Source organism: Plecotus auritus, assembly GCF_963455305.1.
Source record: "Plecotus auritus genome assembly, chromosome: 8".
NCBI lineage: Eukaryota > Metazoa > Chordata > Mammalia > Chiroptera > Vespertilionidae > Plecotus > Plecotus auritus.
In genome coordinates, this window is record NC_137782.1 from 79205473 (window position 1) to 79227220 (window position 21748).

General features: G+C 42.0%; 1 protein-coding gene across 4 annotated transcripts in view; it reads right to left on the reverse strand.

Annotated features, from left to right (window-relative positions):
- The window catches only part of KIF16B (kinesin family member 16B), a gene marked incomplete at its 3' end in the record, with an annotated part of 439094 nt that overhangs the window by 244546 nt on the left and 172800 nt on the right, over positions 1 to 21748 (reverse strand). For all 4 annotated transcript variants that reach the window (XM_080683869.1, XM_080683868.1, XM_080683867.1 and 1 more), the window contains exons 16-17: positions 20222 to 20304; positions 18565 to 18653 (exon numbers count right to left, since the gene is read on the reverse strand). In XM_080683869.1, the coding sequence (XP_080539995.1) occupies positions 18565 to 18653; positions 20222 to 20304 (172 nt within the window). The remainder of the gene's footprint in view (positions 1 to 18564; positions 18654 to 20221; positions 20305 to 21748) is intronic.

The window sequence follows — 21748 nt, forward strand, 5'->3', positions numbered from 1 at the left end:
GCCTCAGAGCAGCAGGAGTCTCTGGGAGATTTCCCTTTAGAACATGTGATTGGGGTGGGGAAGGGAAAAGTGTTGAATCAGCGGTGGCTATCACCCTCAGTTGTATGAGCCACAGCTCTGATTTCTCCTAAAGAATACCATCTATTGAAATATAAAGTTCTGAGTCAAGAAATCAGAACAATGTTATACCCTTGAAAGTAATATAAAATTGTATGTCAGCTGCAATTGAAAAACTTTTTTAAATATTTAAAAAGAAATCAGAGAGAGATTCCAATTTTAATTCTTAATGAAGTAGCATGACTTCATTTTCATGACCTGTTTGTAAATAGGAGAAAGGTTTGATGGCTTTTTCCTACTGAAAGCAATGTCTTTGATAAATAATGACTCCCGTTTACTTAAAAATAAGAGTAAAACAAGACAAAACGAAACCCATTGGTGATTACTTTTATACCTCTGAAGTCATTTCACTTTCTAAAAGGAGGAAAATGGCTCCTCAAGTCCAGCCAACACTTTCACTGGCAGCTACAGAGTGGAATGGAAGCTGAGCTCCAGGCCACAATATGCCTGGAAAGGAGCTCTTACCCTGCAATGGAGGTGAGCTGAAGGTCAGGCAGTTCCTCACCTGGATATCTTCAGTAGGAATGTGAACAGGTAAGGACAGAATTCTAGTTAGTGGGTAGGCCTGGATTTTTCCTACCTGATTCAGGTTATAATAAAATATAGGAATGCCTTCATGCGTGTACAATTCATGAGGTTGCACTGGGCCCTATATTCACTTGAAGCTCTACTGTTGTCACCTTGAAATTCTTAATATGTGAACAAGAGGCCCCACATTTCATTATGTACTGAGCTGGTCTGATCAAGCATATGTCATTTTTAAAGAACTCCAGCCTATTTCCTGGAATGCTGGGTGAGGTTCCAGTTCAGATCCTGGTCAGGGATAGATGGAAAGGAGCTGGAAAAGACTGGATCTCATGGTAAGATGGTTCATCTCTCCCTCATCCTCCTCAGGGATTCGGTTTTTACCACAGTGGATTCTGTAATAGTTTAGATCAGAATGACTGACCTTCTCACCACCTGCCACCCTGAGAAACTTCCAGGCAGTCTCAAGTCTCCTTTTGAATGAGCAAATCCCAAGGGGAATCTTAAAGACTAAAGAGAACATTTGTATTTGAATGTTGGAGTTTGTTCAGGTCCTGATCTTGAGAACTTTGACGTCTTGGATGTTCTTCAAAGACTCTGAAGAAGCCAGTTACCATCCCAAGGTAGGCACAGGGAAACATGAAAGAACTGTCCATTCATCCAGGCTCCAACTCTTCAGGGAAAGGCCTTGCTGCCTTGCCATGTTCATCTGCTCTCATGAAAACTTTCATTAGAAAGCTAAGAATAGCTAGCTACCTGCTTTGTGGAGAGGGTTGGAAATGCTATACCATTCACTCCCTGTCTCCTTTTATCTCTCCCCTTCTCCCCCAAATCGTGGTGTAACACATCAGTTTATCCTATGGTGAAGTGACTTACATACAACTGAAATCAAGGTATATATATCAAAATGTGGTCTCACAATGCAAATTAACCTAGAGGTTGAGAAATTAAGCCCCACTTAGGTAAAAGTCAGAGTTTATAACATTAGTACCCATAGTACTCTGGGGTTGGCTTTCTCATAAACTTCCAATTCCCTGGTCTAGAAAGGACTCATTAAAGACTTTCCAGGAGCCAGTTTTAAGCCTTTTGTATTACAAATGAAAGTGCTCAAAGAAATAAAAGTTATTTAAAAAATAGTAAAATTTGAACATTTTAAGTGACTTTCTCTTCAGCCTATTTCTCCTAACAGTGATATGACTTGCTCTAATAAAGATGGCCAGGACCACGTTAAACGCAGGAGACCATGATCAAGCCGTTGCATCACATGCAGTTATAACTACATGGAAACTCAAACGAGCATTCACTGAACGCAGCACACACCCCTACACCTTGCTTCTGGTCCCCCTTAACTTTACCAGGCAGGATACAGAGGCCCCAAGAGTTTGAGAGAGAGGTCCACGATCCAGGTCGACCTCCTCTTTAGAAGAGCCAAGAGTAAAGCCCACATTCTCCTACTCCTCTTCCATCCTAACCTTGACTCTTACCTCCCATCTTACCTCCTCAACCACACCATGGTAACTTTTATCCCAGAAAGGGCATCCTAAAAGTTAATGATAATTCATCATTCCAAGCTGTACTTCTCCCTGCTGGACAAACCAGAATAGTGCAGCACAGGCAATTTTACTGGCACTCATTCAGCCATGCAAGGATTGTCAACAGGACATGGAGTGGAGGGACAGCATTCATGGTTACAGGGAGGAGAGAAGGCCTCCCAGAAAAGCTAATGTTTGAGATGGGCCTTAACAGATAAACAGAATAACAATGGGCATAGTGTGGAAAGTAGCAGGGGGGGTGGGGGGGGGAAATCTAGTAGAAAAAAAATAGGAGAAGAAAGACAAATTATACAAGCAAAGGAAGCAGTAGAGAGCCTTGTTTGGATATTGCTTTGAATAAATAAAGGGAAGTGGTAAGAAATAGAAGTTAGACTGGGCAGAATGTCAAAGGGTAACCTTCCTGGGTTACCTTTCCTTCTGCTGTAGTCTTCTACAAAAGGCACGGGAACCAGTGAGTGGTGCCCACTTTCATTAATGATTTTGTTCAACAGACCACCAATGTGCCAGGCACTGTCCTAGGCACTGGAGTCATAAACCTCTCATTCTAGTTAGAGGAACAGTGTGTTTTGTGGTAAGTGCTGTGGAAAATAATGAATCCAGGAGAGAGAGTGCAGAGATCAAGGGATATTAAGGAAAGATATGAATGAAAGAAGAGGATGACCATGAGGATGTATTTGGTGCCAATGTGAGGGAGAAGCCAGGCCAATGACTGGGAGACAATGTATATGGCACGCTGGGAATACAACAAGACCATCATGGAAAGAGCAGGTGGAACCAGTGGAGAGTGATGGTATGAGAGCAATTTTGACCCAAGAGGGAGCCAGGGCCAAGACCACCTGAGACCCTACAGGTCATAGAATGCAGATAGAGCCCTGTCCACCAGGGCTCCTTAAGGACAGAGACCTGCCTTACTTGACTGTATATCCTGAGGGCCGTGGGCAAGGCACATAGTAGGTCTTCAACCAATGACTGCTATGGATAGTGCTCTGAAGTCAGTGACATGAGGCTCAGAGCCAGATTCCAATTACACAGTCAAAGAATACCTGGATGAGAAGGAGATGGTGTCAACCAATGCAGAACTCTCTTTGCCTTAAGAAACAACAAAATTTGGTGCTTCCCACCCTCTCAAGATGAAAGTAATTAATAGTAGCAAATGCAGAAAAAAGAGGTAAGCCTCTCACCATGAATGCCCTTATAGCATTCATGGTATACAGCCTTTAGTCTTAATAGTCATACACATATACACATGGATGAGAGTCTACAACAGAGTCTTTTTTTGTAACCTTTTTCTCTTCACATATATCTTGAAAAAATCCCCAAATCATTTATTATTCTACAACATAGTTGTAGAATAATAAATGATTTTTATTTATAAAAATATCATGCAGTTTATAATATGGATGCACCATGATTTATATAAGCAATCTCATACTGTTGGAAATGTACATGGCAGGTGATTCTGACAGAACAGTGTGGTGGGATCTACACTGGGAAGCCCAAGGAGAGGTTAGTTTAACAAAAGAAAAGCTGTGCATGTTTATGGGCAGAGAGAACACAGAGACCAGAAAAGGGAAATTTGAAGATGCAAAAATGACTTAAAATGCCCCACAGCTCCTCTGCCTTGACAATACCTCCTTGAAGTGAAGAGCTTTAAGAATCTGCTTCACACATTTGCACTTCTTTGATGTTGCATGCTGAGAGACAAAATGCTGACATGCCCAAACAGCAATGCTTGAAATGTGTGCCAGGTACGGGGACTAAGGCTGGAGGAGGAATGGGAGTGCCTTTTGTGCCTTCATGGGCCATCTGCCCACCCCCAGCTTTCCACTGTCATGCCTCTTCTGTACTTGGTCTTCCAAGCTTCCTTTCCCTTTTTTCTCTCTCTGACTTCTCTCTCTTCATTCCACCCCTTGTTGCTGGAATGTAAGCCGCAGTTCCTGTCAAGTGAACAATTCCGGGAGGTATGGATATAGGTGAAAAACTAACCAAGAGGAAAAAATTTATATAAGTGGATTAATTGCAATGCAATCAACAATTTATGTGGGGAAAAAGGGAAAAATTTCCCAAAGCAATTAATGATAAGCAAACTTTACATTATGATATAAACACAGAAAGATGTGTTCAGTGGCCTGGGGAAAAGTTCACAATAAAATGTTAAAAGAAAAAGCAGAGCCCTAGCCAGTTTGGCTCAGTGGATGGAGCATTAGCCTGTGGACTGAAGGGTCCTGGCTTCAATTTCAGTAAAGGGCGTGTACCTGGGTTGCAGGCTCCTCCCAGCCCAGGCCCTGGGTGGGGCTCGATGCAGGAGGCAACCAATCCATGTGTCTCTCTCACATTGATATTTCTTGCTGTCTTTCCCTCTCTCTTCCACTCTCTCTAAAAATCAATGGAAAAATATCCTCTGGTGAGAATTAAAAAAAAGAAACATTTCTTAAAAATTAAAAAAAAAGAAAAAGCAGAATACAGAACAGTATATCTAGTGTGATCTCAATTTTACTTTTTAAATACTCTTTACAATGAATAATTATAATATATGATGTACATTAACTATAAATACTATAAAATATAAGTAAATGTTACAAATATAAACCAATCATTATTTCTTGGTGGAAGGACTATGAATGCTTGTGATTACTTTATTCATTCCTGAATGTTTTACTTTTTTGTAATAAGCATTTAAATTTATGAGACAAACTACCTGTTTCACCTTTTTTTAAAATCTATTGTGATTACAGTAATCATTCCACTTCCTTTTTGCTTGTATGAATCTCTTGTTCATTTCTATTTATTCCCAACAATGATGATAATTAACCTTTAGGAGATCATTAGATATGGGAGTTGTGGATGGTGACAAAACATCTGATGTCACTAATGTGGGACATAGCTATTTCAGGTTAGAATTATGGTCTGTGATTAAAAAAAAAAAAAAAAAGGTGGAGGGGAGTGGATGGAAGTACCTCATCATGTGGTAGGCAGTTAGACAGACATGAGCAGAGCAAGTACCATGGGCCGGTACAGAAGGTCACTGGGATGCCTAGCAACAGGCAAAACTGGAAAAACAAAGATCTCACCTCCAAGATAACCTTTCCTCCCTGGCCTGTTGCTAGTCATATGTTATGCAGATTAGACCACATTAGAGGGTGAATGAATAAGGGGACCAGAAAATAGGCCTTAAGCATTACACTGAGTGGCCAGATTATTATGATCTCTGAACACATAATAATCTAGCCACTCAGTGTGTGTGTGTGTGTGTGTGTGTGTGTGTGTGTGTGTGTGTGTGTGTGTGTGTGTATTAGAGGCCCGGTGCATGAATTCGTGCATGGGTGGGGGGTCCGGCCAGCCTGGCCAGGGGGAGGGGACATGGGAGGTTGGCCGGCCTGCCTGCTGGTCGAACTCCTGGTCGAGGAGACAATTTGCATATTAGCCTTTTATTATATAGGATATACACTGAGTGGCCAGATTATTATGTGTTCAGAGATCATAATAATCTGGACACTCAGTGTAAGTCCTCAGGATAATAAGGTCTGACCCACAACAAATAAATGCATCTAGGCCTCAGTTTTGTTTCAGCTCCAGGCCCAGAAAAACAGCAAAACCAGACAAGGGACTCCACAGCTGACCTCGGGACCAGCTGCATTGACTAATGACCAGCCAATCAGTGGAGATCATGACCCTAAAGGGACACACCCGGGAAGCTGATGAATGTTCTACCGAGATTCTCTCCTGGGACCTCCCCTAAAATCTTCACCCTTAAAAACCCTTAGGAATGCCCTGGCCGGTGTTGTCTAGTGGTTAGAGCATCAGCCTGCTCACCAAAGGGTTGCAGGTTGGATTCCTGGTCAAGGGCATGTACCTGGGTTGCAGGTTCCATTATTGGTCCCAGTGCAGGAGGCAACCAATCAATGTGTCTCTCTCACATCCATGTTTCTCTCTCTCTATTCCTGCCCCCTTCCACTCTCTCTAAAAATCAATGGAAATCCTCAGGTAAGGATGGAAGACCCAGGAGCACACCATGCTTTCACCTCCCTTCCCCGTCTTCTTCTCCACAAGGCACATTTTCCTGTCTCTCTCAGTCTCCTAAGCTCCAAGTGCCTTTCTTGTGCCTCTGTAACTTGTTTCCTGAGCCCATTTCTTCTATTGCTCACTTCTTCTACCTCTGTGACTTTCTAAATAAACCTTCTATTATAGTTTGAATCTTTGATTTGAACTATTTCTTAGCTAGAACTTAAGCACCGAGGTTGCTGAACCCAGGTCTGGTCGGACCCCACCAGTCTAACACCTGATGCCATTCTCACTGCCAACAGTCAGGGCATAACAACACACACACACACACACACACACACACACACACACAAAACAAAAAAAAAAAAAAAAAAACACAGACCTACAGTCAACAAATAGTTGCACCAGCAGACAAAATTACCAACTATTTAAAGTGCTACCAAGGAAAAATAGAGGACATAATGAATGAATGGCCAGGGCTATGAAATTTGGATGGGGTTGGTAAGACCTCTATGAGGAGGAAACCCATAAAGACCTGGAAGCAAGAATGGACAGGCACATGTGAAACCCTTAATTGAATCTGCAACAAGCTCCAATCAAACGAGTTAAAGTACACAGAGCTGGTGGCATGTAATCAAGTTAACTTAATGTTGCTTTAAAAGAAAGCTACTAACTATAACTACCTTGGTCCATAACTACCTTTTATCATTGCACTAGGAAAAGTCTAATTTCCTAGTTGACCTTTACAATTCAGCTTGATATTTTTAAACAATTATAAAATGAGTGAAGCACAATGCAGACCTAAAGTGACTGAATAAAGACACATTATTCTTTGAGTTCTACAGCTCAGGTTTCTGACTACTTTGCAAACAGAAAACACTGGGAGCAGATCACTGAAAGTGGTTCCCAGTGAAATAATATTCAAGGACAAAAAAAAAAAAAAAAGAGCAAAGTCAGTAATTAACACTAGTCTCTGTTAATGGAAAGAACGAACCCACTTCTTCCAGTTGCTTTCATCACAAGTCCCCCATGACTGTGTTTGTTAACAAGCTACTTAAGGCACTTCACAGCAACTGTAAAGTTCGGAAATGGTCCATAAAAAAGGCAAGACAACTGAGACAAAAAGCTGGAGAAGAAATCGGCCTTACAGCAAAGCAAAGTTTTGAAAATGGTAAGGCCCAATAAAATAAACCAGCAGAGATAAACACAGTAAATATCCATCAACTAAAACACAGGCTAATTACCAAATCACCAGCAACATAAATATTGCCAATTACATATATAAAACTTTCATGCTCAAGGTCAGCAAGAAAAAAACAGTAAGAATAAAATAATGTTTAAAGTAGCAAAAATGAAAGAAAAGCAGAGAGAAAGCAGACCTCGCAGGGCAGTGCATTTACAGGCAATGTGACCATTCCTCCAGGACATGCATGACCTCACACAAGAGTGCAAAATCTCACCAAGAGCATCTCCAGCTATGGCCAGACTCTGATTCTAAACCCCTTCCACATTGGTATGAATCAAGGGGGGAAACTGCGCTCACTTAGTTCACATTTATTCGATGTCTATTAAGTTCCAGGTGTGAAGCTGGGCACAGAGTGAACAACCAATTAGATTCTGTGCCAGTTTCCTGGAAGCTTAAAGTCATCTATAGGGAAGCGAAGACTCAGTACAACAAAGGAGGTAACCCTGTTTTTTATGTCATCTTACTTTCTCCCTAACGTGACTTATTTATCCTTTCAGTTGAAGAGAGGGAGGGAGATAGGGAGGTGGGGGGAAGAATGGGGAGAGAGAGCACAAGGAAGAAATAGGGAAGAGGTGGGAGGTAGAAAGGAAAATTAAACATGTTTTGTTGCTGTTGTTGTTTTCATATAATTGACAGCTGGTGATTGGGAACCTAGTTCCTTCCAGCTTTATATTCCAAAATTTCATCCCTACTCTTAGTCTGAAAGGACCAGGAAGGCTGGACCTAACTGCATGCAGCATCCTTATGGCATGCAGTTCAGCAGAGGACAAGCTGATGAATCTCTGGTGCTCATCAGAATGCCCAGGACACACTCAGGGGATACAGCCGCTGTTAGCAGGATGCCCCCATCTCTATTCCTGTGAATATAGCTCAGAGCTGCTTCCAAAAGGGTGTACTTCTATTGACACAGTTGACACTTCAAGAGGATCCTTCCCAGTTTGCAAGCAGATGGAAAGTCTCAAACAGTATCAGTGGGAAATGGTAATGATATGAACAACCATTCTATAGAACAATTTGTAAAAATGTATTAAAACAGCCCAAAACCCTCTGACCTAATACTTTCATTTCTATTTTTTTCATATACACCCTCTGACCGAATACTTTCATTTCTATTTTTTTTCTCCCCTGAGGAAGTAATCATGGATAAACACAAAGATATAGCTACAAATATGTTCATCCCACACAACGCCTAACAATAGAAGATAAGTTAAATAGGTATGGAATATCCATACAATGAACTATCACTTGGATATTAAAATGATGTGGCAAAATATATATGAAAGGAAAAGATCTCCCAAGTGTGGAAAACTCTTACAAGTCCAGTTTATGCATATATATAAATGTGTGTGTGTATATGTATATATGTGTATATTGTATACACACATACACACACTTTGAAAAATTATAAGAGCAATGTTTATTAAAATGCATTTCATTTTCAAAATGTAATAGAATCAGCTGTTAGAGTGTGTATACATTTTTGGGATGCCTTGTATATGTATATATGTATGTGTGTATATATATACTAATGTATGTGTATATATATATATATATATATACACATATATATATAAATGTGTGTATATACACTATATAAAAGCACATGCATACAGAGAAAGACTGAGAAAGATGACTAGATAGTGGAATAGGTAGAGGTATGGATTAGAATATAGAACATGTTTAACTCCGCAGTAATTTCTTTTTTATGTGACTTCTAAATTTGTCATAATAAACACATTAAATTAAAAAGTTAGGTTAGAAATACTGATCAGTCATCTGTCTTCATCCCCTGACTGCTGATGACATCAGACATCTTCCATTAGGCCTTCTACAACTACTAAGGTCTGTCAGCCAAGCAAACCCTACCTTAGAAAAGAAGCCGCAGGATGGCTTACCAAATACAGGTCTAATTTTTTACTTTTGACATTTTTTGGTCCAATTGGATTTGAAACCTGAGTGTTTCTCCACTTCAAAATTTAATTATTCAAATATATTCATTTAAATGAGTTCGCCATTGGTTAGTGTTTAAAGGAAAATAGTGCACAAGTGAAAACCCCTTCCTTTATTTCAAGACTGAAATGAACTTGGATTGTAAGTAAATTTGCTTAGAGCACTTTCATGAAGCTGTGAAAGCTTCCACCTCCTGCCAAATCAGCTGCCTGTTCGCAGTGTCAGAGCAAGACAGACTAGGCCCAAGCAGTGGCCTGGTTTCTTCTGAGACACTGTGCTGGTTGAGGAAGAATGCTTCCCCAGCAGCAAGATTATTTCCTGGCAAAGGCCCTGGCTGGGCTTTTCTCCAAAGTGAAGCTAAATCTCAAAGGAAGCCACCAGGCTGCTTTGCCTCATCCAAAAATTTCCTGGCACCAAGTACCACACATGTGTGCATACAAATCCCAATTTCTAGGGAGCCTGAGATGTGGGCCAGCAGTAAGTTCCAAAACTATGTTAGAAACAGGGCACCCAAATTTATGTGCCCAGTGGGCTGATAAAATGTTCTTAGGTAGCAAGAACTTCACTTTTAGAAACTCCATCTCTTACTTTAATTCAAAGCATGGTGTTTTTTGTTGTCGTTTTAGCTATTGGAGATTTAGTAGGTTGCCTACTAAACAAAGACAAAACACCGGTTGCTTTGAAGATGAGTTGGATCTTACTGGATACATTATTTTGTACAGAAGACATAATTCTTTTTTTGAAAAATTGATTTCAGAAAGCAAGGAAGAAGGAGAGAGAGATAAAAACATCAATGATGAGAGAGAATCATTGATTGGCTGTCTCCTGCATGTCCCCCTAACCCACCCCTGGGGACGGAGCCCGCAACCAGGTCATGTGCCCTTGACTGGAATCGAACCTGGGACCCTCAGTCTGCAGGCTGATGCTCTATCCACTGAGCCAAACCAGCTAGGGCCAGAAGATATAATTCTTTAAGAAAGCTTTGCTCTAAGAGGAACCAAGTACACTAAGCAGTAAATTTTTAGTCTGTTGCAAAAACACTTGAGTGTATATGATAACAGAGAAACAAAAAGATAAACTTTAATTCCCCAATATTTAAGAAAGCCACAAATCATGTAAAAGTACATCTGTGTGAGTGAGAAACAAAAAGATAAGGACCAGCCATGCACAGTACCCATCTAAAGTACAAGGCACCTGCAGACCTGGGAGCGGACACACCCTGTGTTCTAAGAGTACATCTGCTGGCCACGACCCACCACTCACTGCGTGCCTGTGTGCAGGCTTCTGCAGACTCCAAGGTAAGGAAGGAATGGTTCCTGCCTACAAGAAGGCTACTGGGAAAGCAGGCATAAGCACCAGTTAAATGGAATGGAAAAGGAGATAGTAAAGGTATGCACAAAATACCTTCCAGGGAATAAAAAGAAAGCACTTAGCTCAAGCTGGAGATGTACAGACACTTCCTGAGGAAACAATTCCTTTATTCAGCTAAGCTTCTAATAGATAGTTTTATAAGATTGGTTTTATACGTAGGCTTGACCTGGATCAAGGTGTGAAATCTGTTTTGTTCACTTAAGGCATAAAGTTTAAGGTGGAAAGTGGCACAACACAGTGGATGAATGTGTTGGAGTTTGGAAGTCATCCCATAAGTACTGAGGGGCCAGGCCACATGCTGGGAAGAGAAGGGGTCAACATGAAGGGCGAATAGGGAGGTGTGGTGAGCTCCACCTGCCAGCTCAAGGCTGGGACAGGATTAGTGGGGCAGGTCCATGAGTCTTTCCTGTGTCATCTCATAGAGGAAGTCAGGAATCACTGTCAGGGCCATGACAGTCACCCCGATGGCTCTGGGACATTTGCTACTCTGTAAGTATTGACTACATTGGGCAATTATGGCTGAGTATTCCATTATGTATGTATTTGTGTCTACACACACACACACACACACACACACACACACACACACACACAATAGCCAAGCTATTGTAGTGAAAACACTAATTCAGAAAGAAAATATGCACTCCCATGTTCACTGCAGCATTACTTACAATAGTCAAGATATGGAAACAACCTAAATGCACTTCAACAGATGAGTGAATAAAGATGTGATATGATAAAGATGTGATATGATAAAGACGTGATATATTAGGCTATTTCCATATCTTGGCTATTGTAAGTAATGCTGCAATGAACATGGGAGTGCATATTTTCTTTTTGAATTACTGTTTTTGTTTTTGGTGTGGTTTTTTGTTTTGTTTTGTTTTTTTCAGATAAAAACACAGAAGTAGAATTACTACTGTTGGTTAGGATGTGAAAAAATGGAACCTGTGTTCACTGTTGGTGGGAATGTCAAATGATATAGCTGTTAGGGAAAACAGTTTGGCAGTTCCTCAAAAAATTAAAAATAGAATTACCAAGTAATCCAACAATTCTACTTCTGTGTATATACCCCAAAATTTGAAACCAGGGACTCAAGCAATATTTGTACACCCATGTTCATAGCAGCATTATTCACAACCCTAGTACCCACTGACAGATGAATGGATACATACAATGGAATATTACTCAGCCTTAAAAAAGGAAAGGAAGTTTGATACATGCTATGACATGAATGAACTTTGAAGGCATTATGCTAAGTGAAATAAATCAGTAAAAAAATACTGTATGATTCCACCTATATGGAGTACCTAAAGCAGTCAAATTCCTGAGACAGAAAGTAGAATGATGACGGACAGGGCTCAAGTGAAGGAAGGAATGGGGAGTTATTTTTTATGGGTACAGAGTTTCAGTTTCACGAAGTCAAAAGAGCTCTGGAGATTAGCTGCACAACAATGTGAGTGCACTTAACACTAATAAACTATATACTTAAAAATGGTTAAAATTTTTATACCACAATTTTTAAACATAAAGAAGTTAGTGACCAAGTGCTTATGAGTCCATAGAAAAAAATTATCTGTTGTATTTGGGCCCATACATTTAAATCATAATCATAAATTTTGAACATGTTAACCAAAATTTATAAAAAAGTGACACATACCACATGATCTCACTCATATGTGGGATATAATGATCAACTTAATTTGATGAACAAGAATAGACCCAGAGACAAATGGTAGGTGGTGGTGGGGCTTAGAGAGCAACCAAAGGACTTGTATGCATGCATATTAGCATAACCAATGGACACAGACACTGGGGCGGTGGGGGCTTGCCCGGGGTGGGAATGGCTGGGGAGAGGGAGGTCAATTGGGGAAAAAGGAGACATATGTAAAACTTCAGACAATAACAAAAAAGTGACACATACATGCACTACGAAGGTGCCTACAAAACCTGACCTGAAACCTCTTACTTCCAATTCACTTTTCCCAAACCCCCAAGTGCATCTCCCCAAAGAAAAGTTCTGCCTGTTTATTGAAGGCAAACTACACTACCTATGCTTGGCTTTCAGTGTGTTCTCAAGCCAGGCCGTCATCTGCAGCATCCTCTTATTCCTTCAGCGGGACTCTCTCCTTTCAGCACTCATCTGGTTTGTTCACAAGAGTCCTCTCCCAAGCTATCCGCTCTCCAGTCTGCCTCTCCTCCTTGCAAACATCTCACGGCCCAGAATCCAATCCATTTGTGAATCTTGGAGAGAGAATTCTCAAGCAGAGCTGAGGCCAGTAACCAGGGGTTCCTCAGGAATTGGTGCCGAGAACCAAACTTTTGGACAATATTCTTCCCTGCTTTGTCCTTCAACATAAGGCATTATTATAGACTTCTAACATCTTCGTGTCCTCAGCTGCAGAGAAGAAAGCACTAGACCAGAGGTTTACAAGAGGAAGGCTCCTTGTAACACCTGCCGTCCCCTCCAGGCCACCCTTCCCCTAACATGGACTCTGGGCTATTCACTGTGGGCTATTTGTATTCACTCTGGGCTGTGTGTATTCACTATATATGCTATGGCCCTGAGAGTGAGCCCAACAGAGTGAAAGCTGGGGAAGATGTTGGGACAAGAAAAAAATGCCTGAATTCCATAAGGTTTGAGGACAAGTGGGTTCCTGTGAATTAGGCTTATGACAGATTCCATGATGCTCGCTGGAGGTGATCTCCATGTCTAGAAAGACTGTTTCTGGAAGTCTCTGGCTTTCTGTTACTCAACACATTACAAGGCAGGACTACAGAAAGAGAATCTCTTCCTGTGAACTTCAACTCCCACCATTTCCTTCCCAGCGGACCTCCTAGGGGACAGACCACTTACACTGCCCTTTGCCCTGAGTCACAGATGGCCTTGCCTTCACTAAATGGGTTCATGGGCAGGAGTCCGTTTTCCTGGACAGAGTGTTCACTGAATTCTCCACTTATAGATTCTCCATATGCAGCAAATATGTGCTGAACTGTTAAAGCATCTCAGTCCGAGATTTCCATCGTGAGAAACTAACATGTTCTTGTGTCTAACCAGCTTAACATCCAGATTTAAATAACAAGTATTTAGCCAGGGCTCATAGTCCTCTCAGTGTTCTTCCAGTGTATCTCATGGTGCTTAATTTAGGCTGAGGGTATTTACACTAGTACCATCAGAAAAGGTATAGACCAGTGGTCGGCAAACTGAGGCTCGCGAGCCACATGCAGCTCTTTGGCCCCTTGAGTGTGGCTCTTCCACAAAATACCACGTGCGGGCACGCACGTACAGTGCAACTGAAACTTCGTGGCCCATGCGCAAAAGTCGGTTTTCGGCTCTCAAAAGAAATTTCAATCGTTGTGCTGTTGATATTTGGCTCTGTTGACTAATGAGTTTGCCGACCCCTGGTATAGACAGCATGGCTATAGACTGAATTCTGCTTCATTCTGCCAGGTTGCTGGAGCAGTCAGCTTCACAAGGTGTCTGCTTCCTATACATCAGAGTAAGACATTTTTCTTCAATTATGTTTCCATTCTCAGGCGATCATTCTCTACAGCAGGTGGCAGCTGAGGGTAGCATGAAGCCAGGGAGATGAAGTATGAAGTAATTTTAATCTAAATTTTTACAAATGAGTATTGCAGGGGGAGCAGAGACAAAATATGTCTGTTAACTGAACCCAGGTGAATGGGAGGCACGATAGTATTACCAAATGCCTCCAGACCCATCTCCTCAGCCAACTGTGATGCAGTCTAAAACAAACAGCAGCTCACTTCAACTCTGAATGCCTTGGCCTAATTCCTCATTTTATCATGAGGGCCCTTTCCTATCTTTTGCTTAAGGATCCTGAACATGACTTTGAGATTATTCAAAAGCTGCAGTGTAATTTGGGAATTGACCCCATGCCACAAAAATGCATTCCTTTGCACAATATGCCATTTTCTGTTATTTAGAACATTTTCACCCAGAGAAATTAGTAAAAAAAACAACAAAAAACCTTTCTTCCATAAAGATCTATATATCTCATTAAAACTGTATTCTTAATCTGTTTGCTAAACATTTACTAAGCAGGTTTTGTGAATGACAGTTTAGAATCTAGACATTAGTAAGACAAGCCTTTGACCTTGAAAAACTTCCGACCTAAAAGGAAAGACACTCACATAAGCCAAACTCTTACCCAAACGCAGGCCCAAGCTGGTCCCCCTCCCCCGCATCTCCCACATCTCAGAAACAGACACACCATCTTCCCCGTTGTTTAACCCCAAACCGGGGAATCACCCTTGATTCCATTATACTCCATGTCTATGGCTACCACCCACATCCAAACCAGTGTTATCTTTCACTTGGACTAAGGAAATCACTTTCTAAACGGTTTCTTGCTTCTATGATACTTTCTCCAAATTGCACATATCCTATTTTTAGTATGCATGTCTTCAAATTACTCCCCTTTTCAGGGCCCTCGAATGGCTCCCTAGGGCTGTTAGAAAGGAGACAACCCCTTCCAGCGGCCTACCAGGCCCCACATCATTTGTACAGATGCACCCTCAACCACTCTTCTTTGTACTTACTATATTCCCTTTACTCGAACCCTCTTTCGGTTTCTCATTTTGAAGCCACTGTGCTTGCTTTGTACTCGGCCTGAAATACTCTCCTCTCCTTTCTTTCTGTTGAGCATCACCTTTTCTCCACTCAAGTCTTGGATTAAATATGCTCCCCACCTGAAACCTTTCCTGATCACAGCATCAAATACTGCCTAAGACATTTTACGTTAATTTCATATTCACTTTCTGCATTTATTCATAAATTACCTGTGCTTGCCTGTTTCCTCCGGCTAGCTGTAAATTGACCTTCTTGGTGTTGTTGGAAACTAGGCCACTGTGCTAGAACATGCCTGCCTCACAGGAGGCACTCAGAAGGGGCTTATGAATAGATGAGTGTCCATTGTAAAGAACAAAATAAAGATGACAGAAATGGAGCAAAGTATTGTGAGGAAGGGACACATTTTTCATTGGGGAGAAAAGCTGGAAGTAACTTTCAGAGGAGAGATGGTCTGTACTAAGCCTTATAGGAGAAGTGGGTGCATCTCAAAACACATTCCAGGCTCTGAATCGAGCAAAGGAAGAGCCCAAAGGCATGGCTAGTGGGTGAGGCTGAGCAATGACTAAGGTCCCAGACACATGGAGGGATGTGCTGAGAAGAGCACAATCTGTGGACAGCATTAGTGACACGGTAAAGGGCTGCACTTTTATTTTTTACTAGAGGCCCAATGCATAAAATTCGTGCAAGGGGCTGGGCCCTTGCAGCGCGGCAGCTTGCCTCAGCCCTCGCAGCCCTGGCTTAGTCCTAAGGTCGTCCGGAAGGAAGTCTGGAAGGATGTCTGGTCTAATTAGCATATTACTAGTATGCTTTTATTATTATAGATACCACAGAAAGTCACTAAAAAGCTTTGATATGAAAATTAGTACACTCTGACCTGCATTTTATAAACACAGAAAAAACTATTTTAACTTAAAAACAAGCAAACAAACAAACAAAAAAACTGGCATCACTTTTCAGAGGGCTACACACTCACCTGTGTTTGGACGGAAAAAGAAGGACTGAGATCCCATCTTTAAATGCAAGAGAAAGAGGGGCACATGGTTGGTGAGCCTGTGTCTCAGAGGTTAGGTCAATTGCAGATCAATTTTTGGTTTTCAAAGGCACTGGACAGTGATATAACATTTCCAAATGGTTTCAGAATAGAAGGAACCGCCATCAAGGATAAAGAAGCTGACACCTGGATTCTAAGGTTGGAACTGGGTCCAGGACTGGGAGATGATCCCAAGCAAGCACTCTTCATATCCCAGGACAATTGAATTAGCCCCAAAATATCGCATAGATGGATCACACCATGTAAACTGAAATGAACCCTGAAGACCTGCATATTATATTAAAGTTAAACCAAGTGACCATATAAATGATTCAACTCAGTCACAATAAAAGGCAGTTGGTAAAATTACTATAAGGCAGCATGCTTCAACCTTTTGCAACTCATGCACACATAAGCAAATTACTAAAATTCTGCAGTACAGCAAAAATATGCTGATCTGACCAAAAAAAAGTAGATATAATATAAATTCATTCATACTAGACGGCTACTGTTGTGTTGGTTGTTGTCATTTTTTTTATTTGACAATCTAAGGGAAAATAGGTCAGTGCCCCTGACTAAATAGTCAGGTATTACATGTTTTAAAAATTCTTGTGGCACACCGGCTGAAAATCACTGCTGCAAGGAATTAAAGGCCTATAACAAACATGCCTTCCAAAGTAACGGTAACCCACTGCTCTGAGAGGGTTTATTTCAAGACATATTTGTTTCATAAGCACAGCTCTCCTCAATTGACACAACAGAGTCAACTGCTTGCTTCCAGAAGTTCCGGAAGGAGGGAGAGGCCCAGGAGCCTGCAACAGCCCTGATGTCGCACTAACTGGCTTTTTTATTTTTTTAAACACAAGCAAAGTGTCAGAACTTGGCTTCAGCTTGCCTATAAAATAAGAAATCCAGAAATGTGACCAAAGGTGCCTCCCAGGTTTAAACCCCTCTGACAATATGTATATATTGCATAACACATGAGCACAGACAATAGTGCAATGAAGGCCTAGGGAGGGGCTGAGAGGGAGGCAGAAAGAGTCAATGGGGAGGAAAAAAGGGAACATCTATAATACTTTCAACAATAAAGATAAATTTTTTTAAAAATTCCTGTAGGCATGTCTGCTTTCCATGGACCAGTGTACTGACCTGAGCTGGAGGAGGGAATGCCGCTAGGCCCAGTGCTTGTGAGCAGTGCTGAGCCAGGGGCCATGGGCAATGGAACAGGCCCGCCCCAGGTAGGAAGTAGCCCATGGTCAGAGCATGAGTTGGAAATCAGAGAGACTTGGACTCACACCAGAGCACTAACTATGAAACTGTGGGTGAGCAAACCTATATAAAGTCTATGTGAAACAGGGACAGAATAGTGAGAAGTAAAAAATGGAAGTGAGGTGCTTAGCACAGTGCTTGTTGTACAGTAACTACTAAATAAATGACAGTCCTAGAAGGTGTTGTCAATATTATCTCATTTAGCTATTAGATTTAACTTCATTGCTTTACATGGTATTTTCCTCATAGAACAATAAACGTATGGAGCCTCACAAAACTGGAAAGGACCCCCAGAGTCCTTTCTTTTAGTTCCCTGTTTTAAACCATTCTCATTATTACCACCATTTCACTGATGAAACCACAAAACACATCAGTAGTTAAGGTCAGCCCAAGGTCATCCAGTTATGAAGTCCATTTAAAACACAACTTTTGTGTCCTCAGAGGCAGGCCCCCAGTGCTCAGAAGTTGTGAAGATAATTTCCTGGGTTATGCTGTGCCCTAAGAATTAAAACTATCTCTGTTACTACAATAAATGTGTAATATGAGATGAAAGTGCTTCAGCCAAAGATAGATCGTGTACTGAGTAATCAAAGTGCCAGCTCTAAAATATTAGACAGTTATGAAAATGATAATGAAGCTCCAACAACCCTTAGTAATGCTTATTATGCTGTTAAGCAAAAAATAAAATCAGAATATGTAATCTCATTCACTTTGTGATTATAAGTAAGTAAAATTACATACATATATAGCAAGGGTTAGAAGGGAACCTGGAAAATGACTGAGGCTGACTGGATAAGGAGGCGAGATTGCAGGGGTGTTATTTTTATCTAGAGACTTTAATGGAGTTGACACAATAGACACCACCACAGTGATAATCACAGGGAAGGAGCCTCGACTGTTCACTCACCCTGGGTTGTATAACATGACTGCAGAGAGGTTCTCACAGGACTTCGAGAGGTCGGTCATGGACAAGCTGAAGGAGGACAGAAGGCCACTCTAAGAGCAGACACAGGGCAGAGCGGTTACCTTAGCAGACAGAGGCCAGGGCTCTGGACTCAGTGCTGTTAACTTAAGAGAAGCAATGAAGTGCAGACATTCCCCATTAGCCTTCACACCAGCTGGTCGGTCTGAGGATGGCAACTCAGGGGCAGTCTCAACCCTAAACCCTCACTAAAGAGAGAAGGGCCCTGGCATTCATGATCTGGGAAAACTAACCAGGAACTCCGCACCCCGATGGACTGACTCCCCAACCACGCTGCATTCAAGTCTAGGGAAGGGGTCAGAGCATCTGCCATCCTCCTTCTGGAGGGAGCCCTGTCCTGTTATCAGCAGCACTCATGTACACTTACGGGGTGACACAGATGGAGGAGGGCGAGGGAAGGAAGGCCAAAAAATAAGAGCTTGACCTGTTTTGCTTCCAGGGAAAGCTACTGGCAAACATATTCGTTGCAACCGTGTATCAGAAAAGACCCTCCAGGGAGACCCTGGGCTGGAACAGATAAGAGGCTTCAGGGGCTGGGACAAGCAGCCTGGAGAAGGCTGAGGTTTGCAGCTTTCTTATTTCCTATCTACAGCACTGGCAAGCTCTGGCAGCCCTTACAAAAGCAAGCTGAGATGAGGGGCTCTGTAACTCTGCGCTGAGGGGCAAACAGTTGTGGTTGGCAGGCCAGGGTTGCAGCCCTCATTCCTCACTCACTGGCTAAGGAACTAGTTTGTCTGTTCCTCATCTCCATCATCTGTGAGATGGGAGAGGAATAGCTGCTGCACAGATAAAGCAGTAGAATATATGTGGAAGTTCGGTACAGTGCCTGGCTCATAGAAATATCATCACCCTCAGTCTACCGACAGTATGATGACCCTACACAGATCCCGCTCCCTCTCATTTCTTCCCAAGTCACTGGTCCCCATCCAGCACTTAAGTACCCTCTAGATATCCTTATCCAACCAAGATGAAGTCTCCCCAGTTGTCCTAAACTCACTCACTGCTTCACACCCCAAGAAAAATAAAAAAATAAAAACAGAGTAAGCAAGCTTTGGGATGACAGTGATTCTGATACTGGGTCAACTCCTAACCTAGATGCTCAAAAGTGGAAGTCACTCTCCACGTAACGCACAATGATACCCAGCTCCTCTGTGAAGAGAAGGGTCTAGGACAGCCTTGGGCAAACTACGGCCCGCAGGCCGGATCCGGCTGTTCTATCCGGTTCTCTTGCTCTCCCCTCTGTTCCTTTACTTTGAATTTATATTAGTTCACACAAACACTCCATCCATGCTTTTGTTCCGGCCCTCCGGTCCAGTTTAAAAACCCATTGTGGCCCTCGAGTCAAAAAGTTTGCCCACCCCTGGTCTAGGAGCTATTCTCCTGCTCAGAACTTCACTTGCTTACCCTCCCACGTCATCAGCCAATAATCTGCTGGGAAACAAACTCCCCAGAATCAATCCAGGCTACAGAACTTTTGTGGATCTGTACACAGGAAAATCAAACTCTAGGCACCAGAGTGGAGACGCCCCAATGTAGCCCCACCCGGACCAGAGCTGGCTCCTGGGGATTTCATGCAGCTCACCTTCCTCTTCTCCCTGAGCTTGGCAGCCTCCTTTGGATGGTTAAAGCGAAACATATTGGTTCTTCCCAAGAGTATCACGGCACCTAAGAGCACACAAAAACAGTAATGAGCTTACAGTAAGCAACCTGGACCATTGGTAACATCATAACATGGAATTTTATCATTAAAATGCAATTTCCAGTGGACTGTAACACAATAAGGGGAAGAGTTAGTCTCAGAAAACCTGCTTTCATAAGTCACTTTTAAATGTGTAAAATGTGATACTTTTTACAGCCAACTAGCACAATGCTCAGGTTACCCAAGGAAGAAGTAATGGATCCAAGCATTCACATATGTTATGACATTTAAAACTTATACTTTTGATAGCTGAGAAGAACAAAAAGAAATAAGTTCTTCCAAGAGATATAATACATATGGTCACAAAATTAGGAAGTATTTATTAATGCCAATAAAAGTAGAAATCTCAAAGGAAAGTGCTTTCAAAAGAAAACATGGTAAAACTGAGAAAGTACTAAAGGTAACTATTACTAAATTCTCCCTCAGAATTTGAGAGAAAAGAAATTCCGTACATGTGATGTCTATTTCCATTGCTTCCTGTTAAAACCCTGTTAAAACTGAGATGGTCAAATGAGACACACACAAAAAACAAACCATTTTGATTGACTAAGGTCCCATTTACTCAGAAAATGACTAAAAAAGGGGTGAAATAATTCAATGCCAATGCCCAAGGGTAACAAAATTATTGGGGCTGGGCCGCAAATTTCGGCTTGCTTAAGCAAATAAGCAAACACATTGGAAGGTCAGAGCCAGGGAAGGCTGTGAGCTACTGGTCACTAGAGGCGCCTAAGGGAAGCGATGAGGTGTCCAGCACCTGAGTGATGAGTGCAGGCTGCAGTAGGTGGCAACAGGCTTTTGCACCAAGGAACTAATAATCTGGGTCTCGCAGGGCAGCTAGAGGACAAAAGAGGGGTTCCCACTTGGGGTAACCACAGGGAAGGGCTGAGCCTGCTGTGTCTGGAGATGTCCACCTAAAATGCAGGGCATCTGAAGCAGCAGGGAGGACCAACATTGGAGAGATGACACAGACTGTGAGCACCTGGAGAGCCAGGATGGAGAATCTGCACCCACACTCCAAAATGGGTGGCCAGACAAAATTCAGCTCATAGATATGTTTCATGTGTTCTGTGGGATGTTTAAAAAACACATTAGTTGCCAACAGTTAAAAACCTGCAGTTTACACGTAAGTCTGAGTTTCTTTCTGGATTCCCTTAAAAAAATGGAAGATATGGTATCAGTAGATGTGTGATGCCACCTGGCAAAAACCCTGGCTGCTGATGGCTGCTTCCTTTGGGCAGAGCATGTTACCTCTGGTTGACTACAGTTGCCAACCTCTCACCTGGACCTTGAAGGTAACACCATAACCCCAGACAGCTAGCTATTATGGAGTTCACACCAGTATATCTGCCTGCTATTCAACATATTACCTCAGATTCTCAAAGTTTCAAATTCAATGTGGTGAAAACCTAA